At 37.1% G+C, this 20,376-nt stretch overlaps 1 protein-coding gene across 2 annotated transcripts in view; it reads right to left on the bottom strand.

The window, feature by feature from the left end:
- The window catches only part of LOC127414221 (eukaryotic translation initiation factor 2-alpha kinase 3-like), a 47,893-nt gene that overhangs the window by 19,487 nt on the left and 8,030 nt on the right, over window positions 1-20,376 (bottom strand). For both annotated transcript variants that reach the window (XM_051652089.1, XM_051652088.1), the window contains exons 2-3: window positions 14,404-14,533; window positions 927-1,121 (exon numbers count right to left, since the gene is read on the bottom strand). In XM_051652089.1, the coding sequence (XP_051508049.1) occupies window positions 927-1,121; window positions 14,404-14,533 (325 nt within the window). The remainder of the gene's footprint in view (window positions 1-926; window positions 1,122-14,403; window positions 14,534-20,376) is intronic.

Raw genomic sequence — 20,376 nt, forward strand, 5'->3', positions numbered from 1 at the left:
CGATTAATTTTGCTGTACGCCCCAAATAGCTAAAAACTTGATATGTTTTTACCTTAGGCAGTTGTCTAAAAAATTAGCCCTTTTTTACTTGTCTGTGTGCTTGCTTGCGTGAATAATCTAATGTTATATCTTATATGTCCAGAACAAAATATGCCATCCAGCAGGAAAAGCATGCTAAACAAATCATCATAAAAATATGTTTTCAACAATTGATGATAAAATGTAATACATCAACGCAATGATGATGATGATGAAGATCTCAGCTTTTTAATGACACCTAGTTTGAATTTATAGTCCATTCAGAGGCCGAGATATTCAATGAAACAATGAGGGTGGTGCATAAACTGAAAATTAGACTGAATGTCTATGGACGAGCAAATCTGTGATGGCTAAAATGCGTTAGAGCGCCACCTAAACTTTAGATCTGTGTATTGTGATGGAATGTGATAGAGAAAAAAAAATGTAGTACTTTCTGCCATCTGGTGGAACAAAATAAGACTTTTCAAGGTGAGATAAGAGTGAACAGAACCAGAATTACATGCTTACAAATAAAAAAAATAAAACAAAAAAATCATAAGATTATAAACTTTATTTATGAATAATTGGAATCTTTTTTTATTTTTATTTGTGGGTTTTCTGAAAAAATGAGAGCAATTTTTGGCATTTAGTCCACAGTGTGTGTGAATGGTGAGCTTTTAAATTTGAGTGTGTCTTTTTATCATCATATTTCATTCAGACTGCAAACTGAACTCAAATAAAACATTTTTTGGCACTGTAGATTCAGTAGCGGCTCAACAAAGACTACTGTGTTATGATAAAAGTGTTTGGAGAAAGGTAGATCAATCATTTATTTTTATGAAAATCAAGACACTGTACCAACAGAACAGTGACATTATAATAGCAGCATTAGCATATGTTTGAGTTACCTTGCCGCTGTATGCGCCCAGGCCATACGTGGTGAGGGACTTGCCCCCTACCAGCACAGTATCCTCTCCGATGCGGTATGAAGAGTCTAGGAGGGACTCGACACTGAATGGGACAGCCTCCATACTCTCCCTGTCTCTGTTCCACTGGAACAGAGCTCCATCCAGAGATGGAATGAACATCTTATTCCCAAAAATCTGAAGAGCAAAGATAAATTATGAGTACATCATGGTATATGGTGCCTGATGCAAAAACTTGATCAAACCGAAATGATCTCATTATTGTTGATCTGACTGTTTTTGTAAATGAGCTGAAATGGCACATGCTTCAACATAAGACAATACCATCTAAACATATTTCAGATCATCAACAGAAGGGTGAATACAACAAGCGGACCATGCTGGACAGAGACAAAGGGAGAGAATACACTGAAACTTTGACCAATCAGCTTCAAGTGTGTGTTTATTGGTTTAGACATTATCACACTGTGTGTCATTTGCTCAGTGTACTGTTGTCTGAAGAGTTACACAACCCTAAACATGTACAAATGGACACAAGCACCAACACACACACACGCACACAATTATAAAGAGAAATCAAGGCCATTACATAAGCAAAATGACCCTAATCCAAGAAATGATCTCAGCTCAAACACACCTAAGCATACAAAGGGGGGAATGAGATCACTAACTTCCTGTTGCTTTTAATCTAACTTTGACACTTGGTATGGACCAACAGGAACCTGAGAAACACTAAGAGAAAAAAGCACCTGGAGAAAAAAAAAAAAAAAAAAACAACCACTGTGATTGGCTGAAAAATTAAGGGATTAGGTACTCTGTCAATCATGTGTGGATGGGTGGGGTTTGTAAAGAGCTTGCGGTGTTTAGGCAGTGGTACTGGGGGTCAGAAGTTTAAAGAGTGTGTGTGTGTACTGCACTGATGATGACTCATTAATGTGATACACTGAGTTAATCCATCATGTGATCTATGTGTCTGATCTCCGGCTCTCCAGGATCTGCTGCTGTTGGGTGAGACTTCAATCATCCTCAGCACAACTACAACCTAAATCAACGGACATTTAGAGCCAAACAATTAGAGCAGCACACATATTTCTGCAGCTGATATCCAGTACTTCATTATTGTCATTAGCTATTACAGAGCATTGTCAGCTATGCAAATTGCATAAATTGTATAAAGTTGTTTCTGTCTGCTTAAAAGATTAAATGCATCATCTTTTTTCACACCAAGGCAAAATGGATCATGATTGCAAGTTAATTTAGTTTAAATCTGTTTTTAAATGTAAAATTACATTTGAAAATGTATTTGTTGTATAAAAATGTATACATTCATTAAGACATGAATTTTACTGATTTTATATATATATATATACACACACACACACACACACACACACACACACACAGTTGAAGTCAGAAGTTTACATACACTTTAGCCAAATACATTTAAACTCAGTTTTTCAAAATTCCTGAAATTTAATCGTAGAAAACATTCCCTGTCTTAGGTCAGTTAGGATCACTACTTTATTTTAAGAATGTGAAATGTCAGAATAATAGTAGAGAGAATGATTTATTTCAGCTTTTATTTCTTTCATCATATTCCCAGTGGGTCAGAAGTTTACATACACTTTGTTAGTATTTGGTATCATTGCCTTTAAACTGTTTAACTTGGGTCAAATATTTTGGGTAGCCTTCCACAAGCTTCTCACAGTAAGTTGCTGGAATTTTGGCCAGAACTCGCACACTTTTTCCAGTTCTGCCCACAAATGTTCTATCAGATTGAGGTCAGGGCTTTGTGATTGCCACTCCAATACCTCGACTTTGTTGTCCTTAAGCCATTTTCCCACAACTTTGGAGGTATGCTTGGGGTCAGTGTCCATTTGGAAGACCCATTTGCGAGTTTAAATGTATTTGGCTAAGGTGTATGCAAACTTCTGACTTCAACTGTCTAATATTAGTATTTACATTTTTTCAGTGATTGTTAATTTATTTGTATTTTCACATGTATACAAATTGGATTATGGTGTCTCATAAAAATAAGTTGTCAATAATTAATAACAATTGCATACATTTATTTTGAAATTGTATGAATTTTTGTATAACATTTTATTAATTAACCAAGTATTACATTTATAATATTTTTATTATATAGCACAATTATTAATTTTTAAATAATGTATCAATTTGCATACATTTTCACAAGTAGAAAAAAATGGATAACCGTGTCTAATAAAAAAAAAATTATATATATATTTTTTTATACACCGATCGGCCGCAACATTAAGACCACCTGCCTAATATTGTGTAGGTCCCCCTCATGCCGCCAAAACATCACCAACCCGCATCTCAGAATAGCATTCAGAGATGATATTCTTCTCACCACAATTGTACAGAGCGGTTATCTGAGTTACCGTAGTCTTTATCAGTTCAAACCAGTCTGGCCATTCTCTGTTAATCTCTCTCATCAACAAGGTGTTTCTGTCCACAGAACTGCCCCTCACTGGATGTGTTTTGTCTTTGGTATCATTCGGAGTAAATTCTAGAGAATGTTGTGTGTGAAAATCCCAGGAGATCAGCAGTTAAAGAAATACCCAAACCAGCCCGTCTGACACCAACAATCATCCATGCGATTATCTAATCAGCCAATCATGTGGCAGCAGTGTAATGCATAAGATCATGTAGATACAGGTCAGGAGCTTCAGTTAATGTTCATATCAACCATCAGAATGGGGGAAACATTTTATTTCAGATTCAAAGAACTCAAACTATGATAAACTCTCTAAGATCATAAATTAAATGACTCTTCAGAACATGGCTTTTTATTACGCAACAAGAACATTTTACAACTCGCCTAAAATGAAGTCCAGCTTTTAAAAATCTTAACCACAAGTTGTAAAATGTAAAAGGCAGTTTTTTTTTTTTTTTTTTTTCCCCAAGAGTATCATTTTCATCTCTATCTCTAGTCAGTCTGCTTCATTATTTAAACATATGCAAAGCTGTGGTAAAAAGTCACTCACTTTGGACATGTCATAAATCTATTTTATTCTTGCAGTGGATGCCAGAGATGGGAACAGGACCTGGCAGGCAGCCTGATATGGACCCTTTAGTTTTTACAGACTGTATTGATGCCTTTCTGCCTAATTTAGCAACATAAATCTAGCAAACTTTTTTATATTTGAATTTTTTGTAATTAATTAAGAGTAAATTTATAACATTTTAATTTGTATTATATTAAAAAAAACAATTTACCACAGATGCGATGAGGTTTCTAAAACAGCTGCTGAGAGAGTGACAGTAAATTTTTCGTAATCCATCGCTCTCAATTTCTTTTCTTAATTTGGAAAGTTTTCTTTTGATGTTGGAGCAAATGGATAAGCAAAAATGATATTTGACATGGTCTCCCATTCATCGCTATTCAAATTCACCCAACAATCGTTTACTTCCATGTTCCAAAACCCGGAAGTGTGAAAAGGGTCCATTGAAGTGCACTCTCTGACCCGAGCATATTTGGCTTGGCAAAGGTGTGTCTGCACTTCAATGGAAAATCTTGTGCTGACTTCTTATGTATTCCACTGAAAATGCCCCAGAGGCTGCTGTTTTTGATACATGGTCTGTCATTTGATGGGCAAGTCTAATGAAAGTTCTAATTTCTGTTATATTGTAATTATAATTTTATTTCTTTAATAATAATAATAATAATATTAAACCTTTTGTTAACAAATCAAAATTGTTGAGCAAAAACAATAAAACAAATATCTTCAAAAGAAGTTATGAATTTCCAAAAAATAAACAAATATTATTACTCAATTTTGCCAGTTACTGAAAACACTAAAGTGCTCAAATCTCATTCATTTTGCTGGGGGGGGGGTAACTATATTAAAAAAATAAATAAATAAAAAAAGAAGTTATTAACATTATCCATTCTTCTATCAGCAATTTGACTGTTGCTCACATGCAAGTACAAGTTAATGTAAATTTGGCAGCAGTTCAGTAAGTGCAATCACTAGAGATCACAGCACATGAAGTAAATAAAGATATACCACCAGAAAACATCTGGTCACCTCAGCTGTGATGATGGCATTACAGAGCCATGAAACCATGACACCAAACTGAAACCCTCCACCTGACATGAATCGCTCTGTTGAGCTGTTGGCAATTACTTCTGGAATCTTGTTTGACACATTCAATTTGAGAGGTTTAGCCAAGGGCAGTCTGGCTCTTGTCTTAAGGGATCAAGAGAGGTTTGAAAGTATAGTGTGCTCAAGAGTGTGTGTGTGTGTGTGTGTGTATGCAGGCAGGATATCCCTGTGTACTCAATGACCTCCCACAAACGATATCGCTCCACTGGGTACGACACATACCATTACATCAAGCAAGGCACAATCCCCTCTCTCTAACACATTTGATGGTAATCTCTCTCTCTCTCTCTCTCTCTCTCTCACACACACACACACACACACACACACACACACACACACACCTTTTGTGCACCCAAAAGTTTAACATATCAAGTAAACAACACACTTAAGGTCTACAGACAGCCTTTTAACAAGAAAAACAACAACATAAACCATTTTACTTTATGTGATACAGAAACCTCTGATCCCACTTTTGTTTTTTCGCCCCTTTCGCCTATTCAGGACTTTAAAAGGAGCAAAATCTCTCTTAAGCTGACATCAATTACTTACCCCCGAAAAGAAAGCAAATTAGCTATTTTTAAAATTGTAAAGTATTTACACATCATGGTAGTATTTGATTAAAAGCATAGAACTTTTAAATTTAAAAGGCACTTTAATTTTGAAATACACCAGGGACTATTATTTGGAAATGTTTGTGCTTCATTACTTCCAGCTGCTCATTCAAACAAATAAGGGATATAAAATGTGCACTCCTACAAAAATCTACAACGTATTACAATATAAACAATTAAAAGTAAACATTGTCATATTTCATCAACACTATATCATCATCAACAACAGTTGATCTTTAGTGATAGTTTGTCAAAAATTTCCGATATGGCCTAATGATTGTGAACTGCTCTGCACAGCTGGAAACACTCACAAGCACCCGCATGCTTGGAGAAAATACAACGCAGTGTCGCGTTTTCAATTTGAAGGACGCAGCACATGCATTTATTTAATTATATCGTATTCTTTCGAAGTTTGATAATCACATTAGATCATATCACGATTCCCATCTTTCCACCCCAACTTTAAGACCACTTTAAATGATAATTAAGACTTTTGTTGTATCATTTAAGACTTATGACCTTAAATTTTGGAAAACTGAATTTAAGACTTTAAGGATCTGTGGAAACCCTGGTCATATTGCAAGTCTTCTGAAGCCATATGATAGGTTTCGGTGAATTTAAGTCACTTTTCAGTGAACATTAGTACTATGAATTAACACACAAGAATTTGTTGTTTTTAGCTCTAAACAATGCAAGTTCTAACGTGAATATATCAGCCACTGTGAATAAGCTTCTCTCATAGCTTTCATGAATGTGCAATGGACGTTAAGATTTTCACTGACAAATGACTTAAATTGTGTGCTGTTTCTCACTAAAACCTATTGTATGCCTTCGGAAGAATTGGAATTTGTCGCGCCGACTACTTTTAAGATGCTTTTGGGTGCTAAGCTAAGCACTATCAACTGCAATTATAATAATAATAACAATAAAAAACTTTTTTATATAGCGCCTTTAAAGAGGCCTCTCAAGGCGCTTTACATTGAAAGAATAAAATATCAAAATACAGAGCTTAATACAAATGGATAAAACATGCATCTCAAAACAACTAATGACAAAACACAGTAAATAAAGTGATAGTATTAAATTAATTGAATACAATAGTATCAATTAAAAGCCTCATGGAAAAAAAAAGTTTTAAGACATGATATAAACTCACTAAAAGACTGAACTAAGTTCTGAGGGTAGAGAGTTCCATAGCTTCGGAGCATAAGAGAATGCCCTGTCACCCATAGAGCGTAAACGAGTCTGAGGAACAGTTAAAAAAACAGATTTAGAGGAGCGGAGATTGTGTTTGTGTGTATGTGGTTAAAAGCTCAGATAAATATTGGGGAACCAAACCATGCAAAGCCTTGTAGGTAAGCATAAGATTTTTAAAATCAACACAAAACCTGACAGGGAGCCAGTGCAAGGATTCCAAGATAGGAGTGAAGTGATCACTTGACCTGGCAAGCGTAATTCTACTGGAAAGACGACAAAGCCATTCATTATTTTCTCATACGGGTAAGTATACTCAAGGGTGAGTAAATTATGACACCATTTAAATTTCTGGGTGAACATTTTTTTTTTTATCTTCTTTTAATTTACCTCAAACATTGATTTGTTTTACGTACTAAACTTCTGCAATGTATTCAGCCCAAACCGCTGCACTCCATTGTTTTGTAGATAACTGCAGCATTAGAAGTGCTTTCTAATTTTGCTTTTTTATAAACTTCTTACTTTTTCAAAGATTATAGTTTTTATAAATTTAATAAAGTCTTCAAAGTCTCCCATTCACACTGATAGAATTTTTAGCATTGTAAAAGACATCATCATAATATTTGCACACTGAATTGTGATTTGTTTCATTTTCTTGCCATTTATTTAACCTAATAGCCACCCTTACACTTCAAAGATGCTGTCGCATTGTGTGTTGATTCTCATGCACAAGATGTGTGTTTTTGACAACAGCAACGATTAATAATGGAGCATTTCATTTACACAGAACCAAAGTCTAAAACCTAAGCTTACCTAAAATCTTAAAGGTGCGGTCACATTTACTTCCACACGGGAAAATTCCACGGTCGAAATGCAGTCACCTTAATGGGAATTTGTGCGATCGTGATTTTTTCACGATGGACGTCCAGTGGCGAAGAATCACCCCTTGCAGATTTCACATGGAGTTCAATTTGGTGAACTTTGACAGGCAAATTCGTCGCATTGACCAATACGAAGTTGCTTGGTTTGGCAGTGACCTCTGTGTGGGTGGTGCTTCATACACAGCAACACGGAATATTCACAATAGACAAGGATATCATTTTAGCAGCGAGTTTCTTTTTAACTTCACTCAGAGTAAAAGTGCAGCATAAAAATAGGCTGCTTGGCACTCAACATCCGCCTACGACTTCTTCGCCCGTAGTATTTTGCCATGCAAAGGTAAATGTTACCGCGCTTTAACACTTTACACTTAAAGGTTTAGTTCACCCAAAAATTCTCTTCTGATTTACACTCCTTTAAGCCATCCCAGATGTGCATTACTTTCCTTCTTCAGCAGAACCAAAATGAAGATTTTTATAAGCAGATTTGTGTTATAAGCTGTATTTCTGTTTGAAATGAACAAAGCGCGTGCTTCCGACTTCTCGCGTGAATGTGCCATAGCGCTTACATCACTGATGCGTCGACTGCTGGCAGGAAGCGATTTTTTAAAAGTTACTAAAGTTTTAATTATCTATTTTTATTTTACACAAACCTATTGATTTTCTTCATAATACATTAATTGATCGAATGGAGTCGTGTGGGTTACTTTTATGCTACCTAAATATGCCTTAGGACCATCAAACAGCCAGCAGCCAGATGGCACCCGTTTACTTACTGTACATTTTAAGGACCTACAGAGATTCAAAATTTTTCTAAAAATCGTAATTTGTGTTCTGCTGAAGAAAGAAAGTCATACACATCTGGGATGGCTTAAGAGGTAAGTAAATCATGAGAGGATTTTCATTTTTGGTTGAACTAACCCCTTAAGGCCTTTGCTGCCTGGAAATGCAAGTCTAGTTTTCATTAGGCAAAATACAACTTCTGTTTTTCTTTTTTTTCTCCCCAATTTGGAATGCCCAATTCCCAGTCCACTCTAAGTCCTTGTGGTGCCGTAGTGACTCACCTCAAACCGGGTAGCGGAGGACGAATCTATATTATAGTCGCTATAATGTGTGGTTCTTGCTCTCGGTGGGGTGCGTGGTGAGTTGTGTGTGGATGCCGTGGAGAATAGCGTGGGCCTCCACACACACTACGTCTCCGCAGTAATGCTCTCAACAAGCCATGTGATAAGATGCGTGGATTGACGGTCTCAGACACGGAGGCAACTGAGATTCGTCCTCCGCCACCTGGATTGAGGCGAGTCACCACGCCACCACGAGGACTTAGAGCACACAATAAAAAAACAGAGAAGTTGTATTTTGCACAACTCACCACGTGCCCCACCGAGAGTGAGAACCACACATTATAGCGGCCACAAGGAGGTTACCCCATGTGACTCTACCCTCCCTAGCAACCGGGCCAATTGGTTGCTTAGGAGAACTGGCTGGAGTCACTCAGCATGCCCTGGATTCGAACTCGTGACTCCAGGGGTGGTAGTCAGCCTCAATACTCGCTGAGCTACACAGGCCCCCACTTCTCTGTTTTTCTTTTGATTTTAGGGTGAAATTTGTCCATGACATGTTTTTGTGAGATTCACCTGTTGACTTTATGAACGCCTGTTTCTCTGTAACACAAGCCTAACAGTGTGTGAAAACCTTTATTGCGTACATCACACGGAAACAAGCCTCAAGCATTAGATAGTATGCAGAAATACCAGCTTTTCGGCTCACTGGAGTAAAGCGCCTTAACAATTAAAACTGTTCACTCAAAAGATTAATAGATGAGGATGTGTATATGTGTTTGTGGGGGGTGGTCAGCATTCTTATAAATGACATCATCTCACACATAAGGCATTACCTCATTCTTCAATCCTCTCAGCATGACTCACACCACGCTCTCAGTGGCATCACTATCCACCCCCCACCCCCATCTTTCTTTCTTCCTTCCTTTCCTTCTCTTCCTCATTCCTCTTTTCTCTCTTTCATTCTTTCTTTCCTCCCCCTCTTGTGTTGTGACAGTGTGTTTCTGCAGACAATGCTGTTTACTCCTGGCCTCTCTCCTTGTGCTGTGGCATGCTATAGGTGACTGCTCTCGACTGGCGCCATGGCAAGGGCCAATCAGATGTGGGTAGACTGCTCTAATCACTGAGCAGAATGCCTTGCAAGGCACAGCCTGAGCCAATCAGAATGGCTGGTTACTAGGCATCCAGAGGTAAAAGGGGAGGAGATTGGAAGATTCTAGCCAATGGGGTGGCTGAATGCACAGCAGCCAGGCATTTCAGGTTACCACCGAACCAGACAGGGGGTCAACACAATCACACACACACACACACACACACATGAAGCTATACATATGCATGTAGCAAGAAAAGTGGAAAGTAAGTAAAGAGAAGTATAAATGCATGAATTCTGTACTGCATTGTTACATATAAACATGAATGTGAGAGCCACCCTCAGTTACAGTTTACTTACACACACTAAGAAAAATCCTACAGCTACACAACACAAATGCACAAACGAATCACAATTTCATAACATACTTATTATAAAATAAAATTAAGAATAGTTTACAAGCAATGGTGCAATAAATTGAATAACCTAAAAAATGCACAGTAGGGTTGCTCTGATATCAAAATTTTGGCTTTGGTACAATACCAGCCCTGGTACCTCGGTATCAATACTAACTGGATACTTAGGCAACAAATGAAAAAAAACTCATAATTTTGATGAAATTACACAAATTACTTGTCTAAAAGAACTGCATAATGTCTTTTAGATACAAATTATGCCTTTTCTGTTTTCTGGATTCCATGTTAAATGGTTTAATTAAATGTTATGTTCAAATTGTGTTTAATCAAATACATACTGTACAGCTTTAATCAAATGAAAATATAATACTTTTCAACAATATATATAAAAAGTTGCACACCAGAGCTTTACAGTATTAATGACAACATTAAATGAAAACAATCTGATTACCTGAGGTAAAAGGCTGCCATAGCTGAATCACAACATGCTGATATTCAGTACACTTGCTTGTGTGATATTGCTTACAGATAATAATACTAATAATATAACCACTTAATATCATATTATTGTTCCTATGATTATTATTGCGACTGCTTTGAATATTAATATTTTAGTAATAATGTCTTCAATTTCACGCAATCAGTTGAACAGTGCTCTCATTTCAGCGGGACTCTTATTTTGAAAGATCTTTTAAGTTCTTCCTGTTTGTGAAGTGTTCGTTATATCAAGCTTCCCGCGACTTGCGAGCTGAAATCTGAGCTGCAATGGAGAAAGAGTTCATTATAGAGTTCACAGCAGTTTATACACTCAACCCACTGATCTGTGGCTTTGCAGATGGATACTATTGGACACACTGCAAGAAAATCAAGCATTAGTAGTGCGAGTTGCGTTTGTGTGCGTGTTTGTGACTGTGTGTGTGTGTGAAGGAGATGAGAGGGCAGAGAGGAGCCTCTTATTTACTGTATACTGTGGCGTGCAGTGCATGTAACTGTATATTATTTAATTAAATGACATCTTTCTGCTGTTTAATGATCACACTTGGCCATATAGAGGCTTTTTTATTATTCTTTTCAAATGGTCTTTGATTTCATCTCAAAACTCTCACATTACATTACATTTAGCTAATGGCAGCATACTTTAATATGGTACTGAAATTAACAACAAGATGATATCGTACCATTTTTAAATGTTTGGTATCATGATATTTGGTTAGTGCCAGTATACCACGTAACCCTAATGCACATACAATAAAAAGAAAACCAAAAAATATTGTGCAAAGCAGCCAAGTGTTACTGCAGCGCTACTATTTGTTTCTCAGGATGTTTGTGTGCAGGAGCGCATAAGTGCATAGCAGCCAAACGCTCTTCCTCCAGGCTAGTCTTCAGTCTCCAGTGAGTACAAGTCTGTGATCTGTGTGTTCATGTGTGTGTTACTTGTTTCAGACCCAATTTTCTTTAAGCCATGTCTCAGTTTCTTCTGGGGTAAAGTGGTGTTTATTTTATTTTTTATTTTTTATTTTTTTAAACGCCATGCCAGCTTCTATGGCTATATTCATGGCAAGAGCCAGTTTAGTTATTCAAGCGTAAAACTAAAAAAGGTGTTTAAGATTCATTTTTTCTAAAAACCTTAAAACTAAATTTGGGTTTACTTGGTTAAAAACCTTCTCAAAAGTGTCAACAGAAAAATACAGGTTCCTCAAGTGTGTAGAAGCTTTACATGTTTAATTGATAGTGGGCTCTGACAGGATGGGCACTTTGGTGAATTTTCTCCAGATAGTAAAAATTGGTGTGTGAGCCTTGCGTGTCCTATCCGGCATTGAGTGTAAGTGACTTGATCCCAACGATTATTAAAAGGGAATACATGTCTTGTCCTGACAACAGGATTTATTTCCCGTAATTTGTTGGTTAAACATTGATCCCATTCTGACTGCCATTTGTTTTTAGTGTATATGTTTAATGTTGGTTTTAGGTCTGTGAATGGAAGAGAGCATTTTACTGGTTCTAAGGATAATGCTTCTTTGGCAGCTCTGTCTGCTTGATCATTTCCAGAGATTCCAGAGATGACACTTTGTTTAAAATCTTCACGATTGTTGGGTGATCGGTTCTTATAGACTCCAATGCTTCCAGACATGATTTAGAATCAGTTATCATTAAAAAGGATTTCTGTGGAACAGTCTCAGTGAACTTCAGTGCTAGTAATAAAGCATTTGCCTCTTTGGTCGGGGATGCGGATGCCTTGACACAGTTGACTTGTTGCAAAGGCAGCTGCCACTTGATTTCCAGATTTGGATCCATCTGTATATATTGGAATATGTTGTGGGAACACTGCTCTTATATCCAGGAATTGTTGGTAAAATTCATTCGGATGAATTTTTGATTTTTGGTTTCTCGTTAAATCCAGATGGATGTTGGGCTTTTTGAGATCCAATGGGGGGATTTCGCAAAAATGTGTCTGCTCCAGAATGTTTAGATCCACTTTTAGATTCTCCAGATGGGTTTTTACATGTAGGCCAAATGGACAAATGTGACTTGGTTTTCTTTCATATAATATTGAATGTTGAGTTGAGAAAACTACTGGATAGGCTGGATTTTCTTTATTTGTTTTCAGTTTGATTGCATATTGTAGGGTCGGTAAAGTGGTTCAAACAAATACATCACCCCTTCCCACACATACACACAAGCTCAAACTCCTCAAAATCAACCTTCGGAAAACCTTTTGTTGCATCACAATGTGAAAAATTACAAGCGCTTACTACTGGTAGCGAAGTGCAAAATGTTGATCATGTATACAGTTGCTTGTTTTGTTTTGGAATATTAGGTTGTTTGATTTGGGGGATGGGTTTGAAGGTCAAAAGGTTGCTCACCAACAAAGTGAGGTTGATTAGTTTATCTAGATTTTTTTTATTTTATTTTTTTTTGTTTTGATTTTGTTTTGAGGCAGTGCTTTATTTTTAACAGTTTTAAAACAGTAAAATCCTCTCGAAAATGTTGTGTCTTTAAATTCATACCACCATTGCAACAGTCATACACATTCAGACAGACATCTTTGGTTGCTGCATCGTGTCTCGCAGAGTTTTTTTTTTTTTTTTTTTAAATTTTTTTTTTTTAAGTATTCAGGCAAACGTTTTAGGTAAATGAGGTATGTTTTACTTTTCTTTTTTTTTTTTTTTTTAATTCACCTTAAAACCGCGTCTGTATACAACAATTTTTTACTTGCTTTTGGCACCCCCAGCTGGACATTTCATTGAAAAACTGCAGCCAAACATGTTATACAGCATGTAAATTTTGAATTTCAAATATTTTGTCATGTTCATGTAAATTTCATGAGATCAGGCTAAAAACAAAGTATACCTAGGCCTTTCCTCCTTTTACACCGAAGTGGACAACTAATCAAATTAAAATCATGATATGTCCTAGTGTGATTATTAAAGCAAAAGGATGCATTTAAGTTAAATAAATATACAGTCTGCATGAGCTGTGCACTTCAAAGTGAAAAACGCCACATTATGAGCATCAAGCATGCGTTGCGTGTTGTAGACGACAGAGTGATCATTCACTGTGAAATGTGCAGCACCTGCAGACTATATATTTGTATAATTAAATCGCAGCATTTTGCCCTTTATTAATCACACTGGGCCATATAACAAATGCTTATCTGGAGGTGTAAAAGCCTTCACGTTAAATTAAGAGCTAGATTCAACCAGGCACGTGAAACTGAAGAAATTGTATGGTATAGAATAATGTAATATTCACTGTAATAATATTTATTGTTGTTATCATTATTAGTATTATTATTTTCAAGCTCTATTTCCCAAGCAAGAGTGCTGTTGTACTGAATAAAAGTTTTCATCCATGTTTTCATTTGTACTGTGATGCTCTGTTGTGCAGCACTTTATTTGAAAAAAAAAAAAAAAGAAAAAGAAAAAAAAAAAAACGTTCTGTACTGTTATTATATTCATGCAATATATCCCAAACAAGAGTGCTGTTATACCGACTACTGAAAATGTTGGTATCGTGACAACCCTGCGTGAACACAGTGTGTTGCAAAGTATGTGAGAGACTGTGTGCAGTACCTCTGGTTTGCTGAGGCTAGAGGACACTAGAGAGCCTGATCCAACATCCAGGTCCCACTGTTTGCGTCCCTGGTTTAGAGGATCCAGAGCTGCGATTCTCCCATCCAAAGTGCTGATGATCACCAGAGCCCTGTTTAAAAACACACACAAAAACACACAGGTTTATATACAGTGATAGACAGTGTCATTATACACTGCACTCCGCACAAATTCTAAGGCAGTGTTGCATGCATCTTTTCAGAGAATGCAATCCCATTATGCATTGTGATATGTTCAATAAACAAATCCATCCAGGTGGACAAAGTAAGAGAAATGTCAATTTGATTATACTTCAAATAATTATTTTAATAAATGTATCTAAAAATATTTCAGTATAATATACACTGGCGGCCAAAAGTTTGCAATAATGTACAGATTTTGCTGTTTCGGAAGGAAATTGGTACTTTAATTCACCAAAGTGGCATTCAACTGATCACAAAGTATAGTCAGGACATTACTGATGTAAAAAACAGCACCATCACTATTTGAAAAAAGTCATTTTTGATCAAATCTAGACAGACCCCATTTCCAGCAGCCATCACTCCAACACCTTATCCTTGAGTAATCGTGCTACATTGCTAATTTGGTTCTAGAAAATCACTTGCCATTATATCAAACACAGCTGAAAGCTATTTGGTTCATTAAATGAAGCTTAACATTGCCTTTGTGTTTGTTTTTGAGTTGCCACAGTATGCAATAGACTGGCATGTCTTAAGGTCAATATTAGGTCAAAAAAGAAACAGCTTTCTCTAGAAACTCATCAGTCAATCATTGTTTTGAGGAATGAAGGCTATACAATGCTTGAAACTGCCAAAAAACTGAAGATTACATACAAAGGTGTACACTACAGTCTTCAAAGTACAACTGGCTCTAACAAGGACAGAAAGAGATGTGGAAGGCCAGATGTACAACTAAACAAGAGGATAAGTACATCAGAGTCTCTAGATTGAGAAATAGATGCCTCACATGTCCTCAGCTGACAGCTTCATTGAATTCTACCCGCTCAACACCAGTTTCATGTTCAACAGTAAAGAGAAGACTCAGTGGTGCAGGCCTTATGGGAAGAATTGCAAAGAAAAAGCCACTTTTGAAACAGAAAAACAAAAAGAAAAGGTTAAAGTGGGCAAAGAAACACAGACATTGGACAACAGATAATTGGAAAAGAGTGTTATGGATCTTAACCCCATTGAGCTTTTGTGGGATCAGCTAGACTGGAAGGTGCGTGAGAAGTGCCCGACAAGACAGCCACATCTGTGGCAAGTGCTACAGGAAGCGTGGGGTGAAATGTCACCTGAGTATCTGGACAAACTGACAGCTAGAATGCCAAGGATCTGCAAAGCTGTCATTGCTGCACATGGAGGATTTTTTGATGAGAACTCTTTGAAGTAGTTTAAGAAGTTCTGAACATTCTTTTCAATTTATAATAGTAATTTTTCACGTTACTAATGTCCTGACTATACATTGTGATCAGTTGAATGCCACTTCGGTGAATAAAAGTACCAATTTCTTTCCATAAGAGAAAAAAAATCTGTACATTATTCCAAAATGTTGTATATGTATCTATATTTTTTCCCAATATTTATGTGTGCTATGCATTTTTATGCTTGTTAGAGTATAATGTCGCTAATGTAACTATTGAAAACTATTGAATTGTGAGTAGAGTTTCCTGTATGATTCAGGTAAGGAATGCTATTTGTATTAAACAGTTGCTGCCTTAGAAGGCAGCTGCCAAAGTAGGCATTAAACAGCAAGGCAGCTCACTCAGTTTTGGAACAGATTCTTTAAATGTTGTCGATGCAGGACATTTTATGGATAAAGTGGCAGGGAAATGCAGGGCAGCGAGCAGGTCTAAGAAAAAGGGTGTTACTTTGATCAAGTCTAAGAGAGTTAAACAGTCCCTCCAGACATCAACACTGATGAGGTCAGAATTTAAGGGCACCTCATGAGCTCTGCTCATCCCAATACTCTGGGCCAACACTGTTTGTTCTTCATTGTCCAATAGGACTGAAGAGCATAAAATGCTATAGCTCAGCACTCCTGATTGGCTGAGGGGGGGCTCCAAAAATATGAGGTCTGATTGGTTGTTGCCAAGCAGTGGGTTTTGTGAGAATGAATGAGGACACTACACTGGACCCACCCAACCAAAAGAGTGATTGAGGAAAACAGCTAAGAGAGAGACACTTGAGTGAGAATAAAAGGAGAATAACAAATCCCATTTTCTGGATGAGATCAAAGACTAAGTGTATTCCACTGGCTGTTAAACCTTGGGGAAAATAAAAAAGGAGAACTAGGGACTAAAACAGAGGCAGAAGAAAAACTGCTTGAGAAGAAAATGCAAAACTATGAAATTCTGGTATCCCACAATAATAGGACCCATCCACTTAACCACTGCAACATCACAAATCAACACTTTGTAAAATAACAGCTTTGAATTATGTATATTGTAACATAAATTGCAAGAAGTGCCATAAGATGTAGCCTAGTTGTAAGGAGACAAGAATGTTTCTGTGATGATGAGAAATTATAATGAGGTACTGTAGTTATTTTAAGGAAACTTAAATCGAGAAATTAAAAGGAAATTTAAAACTCATATTGTAATTATTTAATATAACATTAAAAAAGAAAAAGAGAAAAAGAAAGAAAAAAGAAAGAGGAAAGGAAGAGGAAAGTAAAAGGAAAGAAAAAGAAAGGAACGTACAATATTTACAAACATAAATGGTACTATGAACAATTATAAACTGGGTAAAACTGGGAGCACAACTAGGGTATCTGAGGAGTTTGGTCCAATCACAGGAGGTTTTCCTCTTCATTCAGCCTATCAGGGCATAGATGTGGTGCAGCACTTTCAATCAGAAACCACTCCTTCAAAAAACACCAGCCAATGAACATAAAAGCCCACTGTCACCATGCTATGGCGAGCAGCTCTTATCAGCCAAGTATGAGTTAAGTACCACCACTGCAAAACACACACACACACAATGAAAATATGGGGGCATGGGGAGCACGTAGGCAAGTTATGAAAAGAGAGGCACACCCCAGTGGAGAACCTGCAGAGTCCACAACATTTAAAAAAGTAAATCAGAGTACTTTCCTGTGTGCAGACACAATTCTTTAACACAGACAACATTCAAAGACATGATTCAGCAATTAAAGGGATAGTTCATTCAAAAATTACAATTCTGATATCATTTACTCACCCTCATGTTGTTCAAAACCAGCTTGACTTTTTTTTTTTCTTTTTCTTGGTGGAACACAAATATGACATTAGGCAGAATGACAGCCTTAGTCACCATTCATTTTTATTGCATGGCAAAAAGGTGCAATGGAAGTGAATGGTGACTGAGAATAACATACTGCCTTACATCTCCTTTTGTGTTCCTCTAAAGAAAGAAAATCATATGGGTTTAGAACGACATGAGAGCGAGTAAAAATTTTTCCCTGTGGAACAGAAAAGGGGATGTTTTGAATGTTCCCACTGCTCTTTTCCATACAATTAAAGTGAATGGGGACAGAATTTTCATTTTTGGGTAGACTATTCTACTTCCCAGATCCATGGTTTTGCCATTTTCCGATATTGTCAATCATCATCAGGATCTTTGTAAGACATCTTCGATATCCGATTACATCGTCACATCGGCCAGCCCTACTAGGAAGATGTCAGGATGATTTCTTAAAGAGTGGCAAAGTGAAAATGATTTTCTGCTTAAGTGAGCACACAATAAAATACAGCACTGCAGTAGCTCGGTATGGAGTGTTACTCAGAGCACTCTGCACTGCATTTCAAGGTAACATCTTCCCCAAGCAACATCTGCAATTCACAAACACAATGTCCATAACTGTATATCTCACTGACAGAGGGGAAAGCACACTCTTTTAGAGGGGAAAAAAAGTGCAATTACTTGTTGCACAGTGGGGTGGACAACAAAAGTGTGATTTATTGCATGGCAATGAGTGTACATGTATGCTTTTGCGTAAGAGCAAGAGAATAATATACTCAATATTCTTTGAGAATAAACAATGTAAAGATACCAGCTTTTTAAGGGATAGTTCACTCAAAAATAAAAATTCTGTCATCATTTATTCACCCTTGTGTTGTTTCAATCCCATGTGACATTTTTATCTTCTGTGGGAAAGGAGATCCTTGGGAGAATGGCAGCCTCAGTCACCATTCACATTCATTGTATGGAAAACACATTTTGCCTAACATCTCCTTTTGTGTTCTACTGAAGAAAAAATAAAGTAATAGAATAACAAGAGGCTGAGCAAATGACGAAAATATTTTAAATTTTGGGTGGACTCTCTCTTTAAGAGTAATGCAAACCATGAATGTTGCATCCTTTTTTAATGTTGTTTGGGTTGATGTCAGTCTCCTTCATCATGCAGAGTTTTCTTCCAAGTATTGATTAAAGCATTTGCCCAGTGTCTGTGTGAATGCTTAATCTGTCCTCTGACTCCATGTCACGTCCTGACACGCCCAAGTTGCTATCACCATGAAGAACTATAAGCCCCCATTTTATTTCAATTGACCTTGCAAAACTTGGTCCACCTCGCCCAAACTCACTCAAAGAAGCATCTCTAGCTATAGTCAAAGTTTTTTTCTTTTGCAGGTAAACGGTCACTGAAAACATTGATGCACACCTGTATGATTTGCAACAAGCTGCACCACTTACACAGAAAAGTAAATACAAAATACTTACACAATAATCACATGCCAACTTGCCTAATCATTAGAACTAAATTCCAAATGTCATCATTAACATGTCATTGTCATTTCACTCCTCATCAGCTTCCTCCCGTTTCTCTCTCTCTAACACGCGTGCTGCAGAGAAATCAAAACTCTGTCACATGGAGCTGTGCTCTTCCTATTGGACGAGCTCTGGCCTTGATCTAGGTGGCTGATTTGTTGTTGCTAAGCAGTGAGGAACCAAACTACAGGAAAGCTAGAGTTCACTCAACTGGGTCCTAGTGCCTTCAGTTATCTGTCTCGATGTCCCCCCTGTACTTTCTCATCTCCCCAATCTCCCCCTCTTTTTCTCCTCTCTGCCACACCTCTGTCCTCTTCCCACCCATTGCTGCAGTGCAGTAAGGTGTGTCCTCTGCAATGAATGAAGCAACAGCTGTAAAGTATGAAACCATAAACAGAGCAAAAATCAATCAGCTCAAGTTCAGAGTGAGCTCAGGCATTGGCACAAGGTGAAGAATAACAACAGTGATTCAACATCAATAAAAACAATGAGCTGTGAATAAAAAAGGGTCCTATATTCAGTTTTAAAACTTTAAAAACCAAGTTATTGCCAATGTTAAAAGAGACATCAAAATGCTTCAATTTGACAAATTTGTCATGAATTTAAAAAGTGTGTCATTGAGAGTCTAAAAACAGATGTTAAACGCAAAAGTCTCCATTAAAACATTTAAAACTAGAAGAGAACATGCTACGTTTAGTTTTGATAGAAATATGCATGCTAACAGGGCATTGCGAGCTGATAACTTTCTCTCATCTTGGAGTGATGGACTTTATTTGAGATCATGTAAAATAAAACTGACAGATTCTGCCTAGTTATCTAACCATCAAGACAGACAAAAAAAAAAAAAAATGCACATGAACTACACTCTTTCCTCCCCTCTTGCTCTCTCTCTCTCCCTCTGCTCCTAACTCAAATTCTGAGCACTTTTTCTTTCCACTCATCTAATTGGTCAACAAGTTTGCCTGCTCAGCTCTTCTGATTGGCTGTTGCCAAGCAGTAGGAGCTAGACGTCTGGCAGAGTCTGCACCAGGCAGTAGAACGCAGCATCACCGTGAGTGGTGTGTGTGTGGGTGGGTTTGGGTGGTTTACAAGGACATTTTTTTAGGTTACAAACTGGTAATTACAAGGTGATTATGCTATAAATGTGATTTATGAGGACATGTCTAGTGTCCCCATAATTCAAATCGCT

This window comes from Myxocyprinus asiaticus, chromosome 23 (genome assembly GCF_019703515.2).
Source record: "Myxocyprinus asiaticus isolate MX2 ecotype Aquarium Trade chromosome 23, UBuf_Myxa_2, whole genome shotgun sequence".
In the NCBI taxonomy this organism is placed as follows: Eukaryota; Metazoa; Chordata; class Actinopteri; order Cypriniformes; family Catostomidae; genus Myxocyprinus; species Myxocyprinus asiaticus.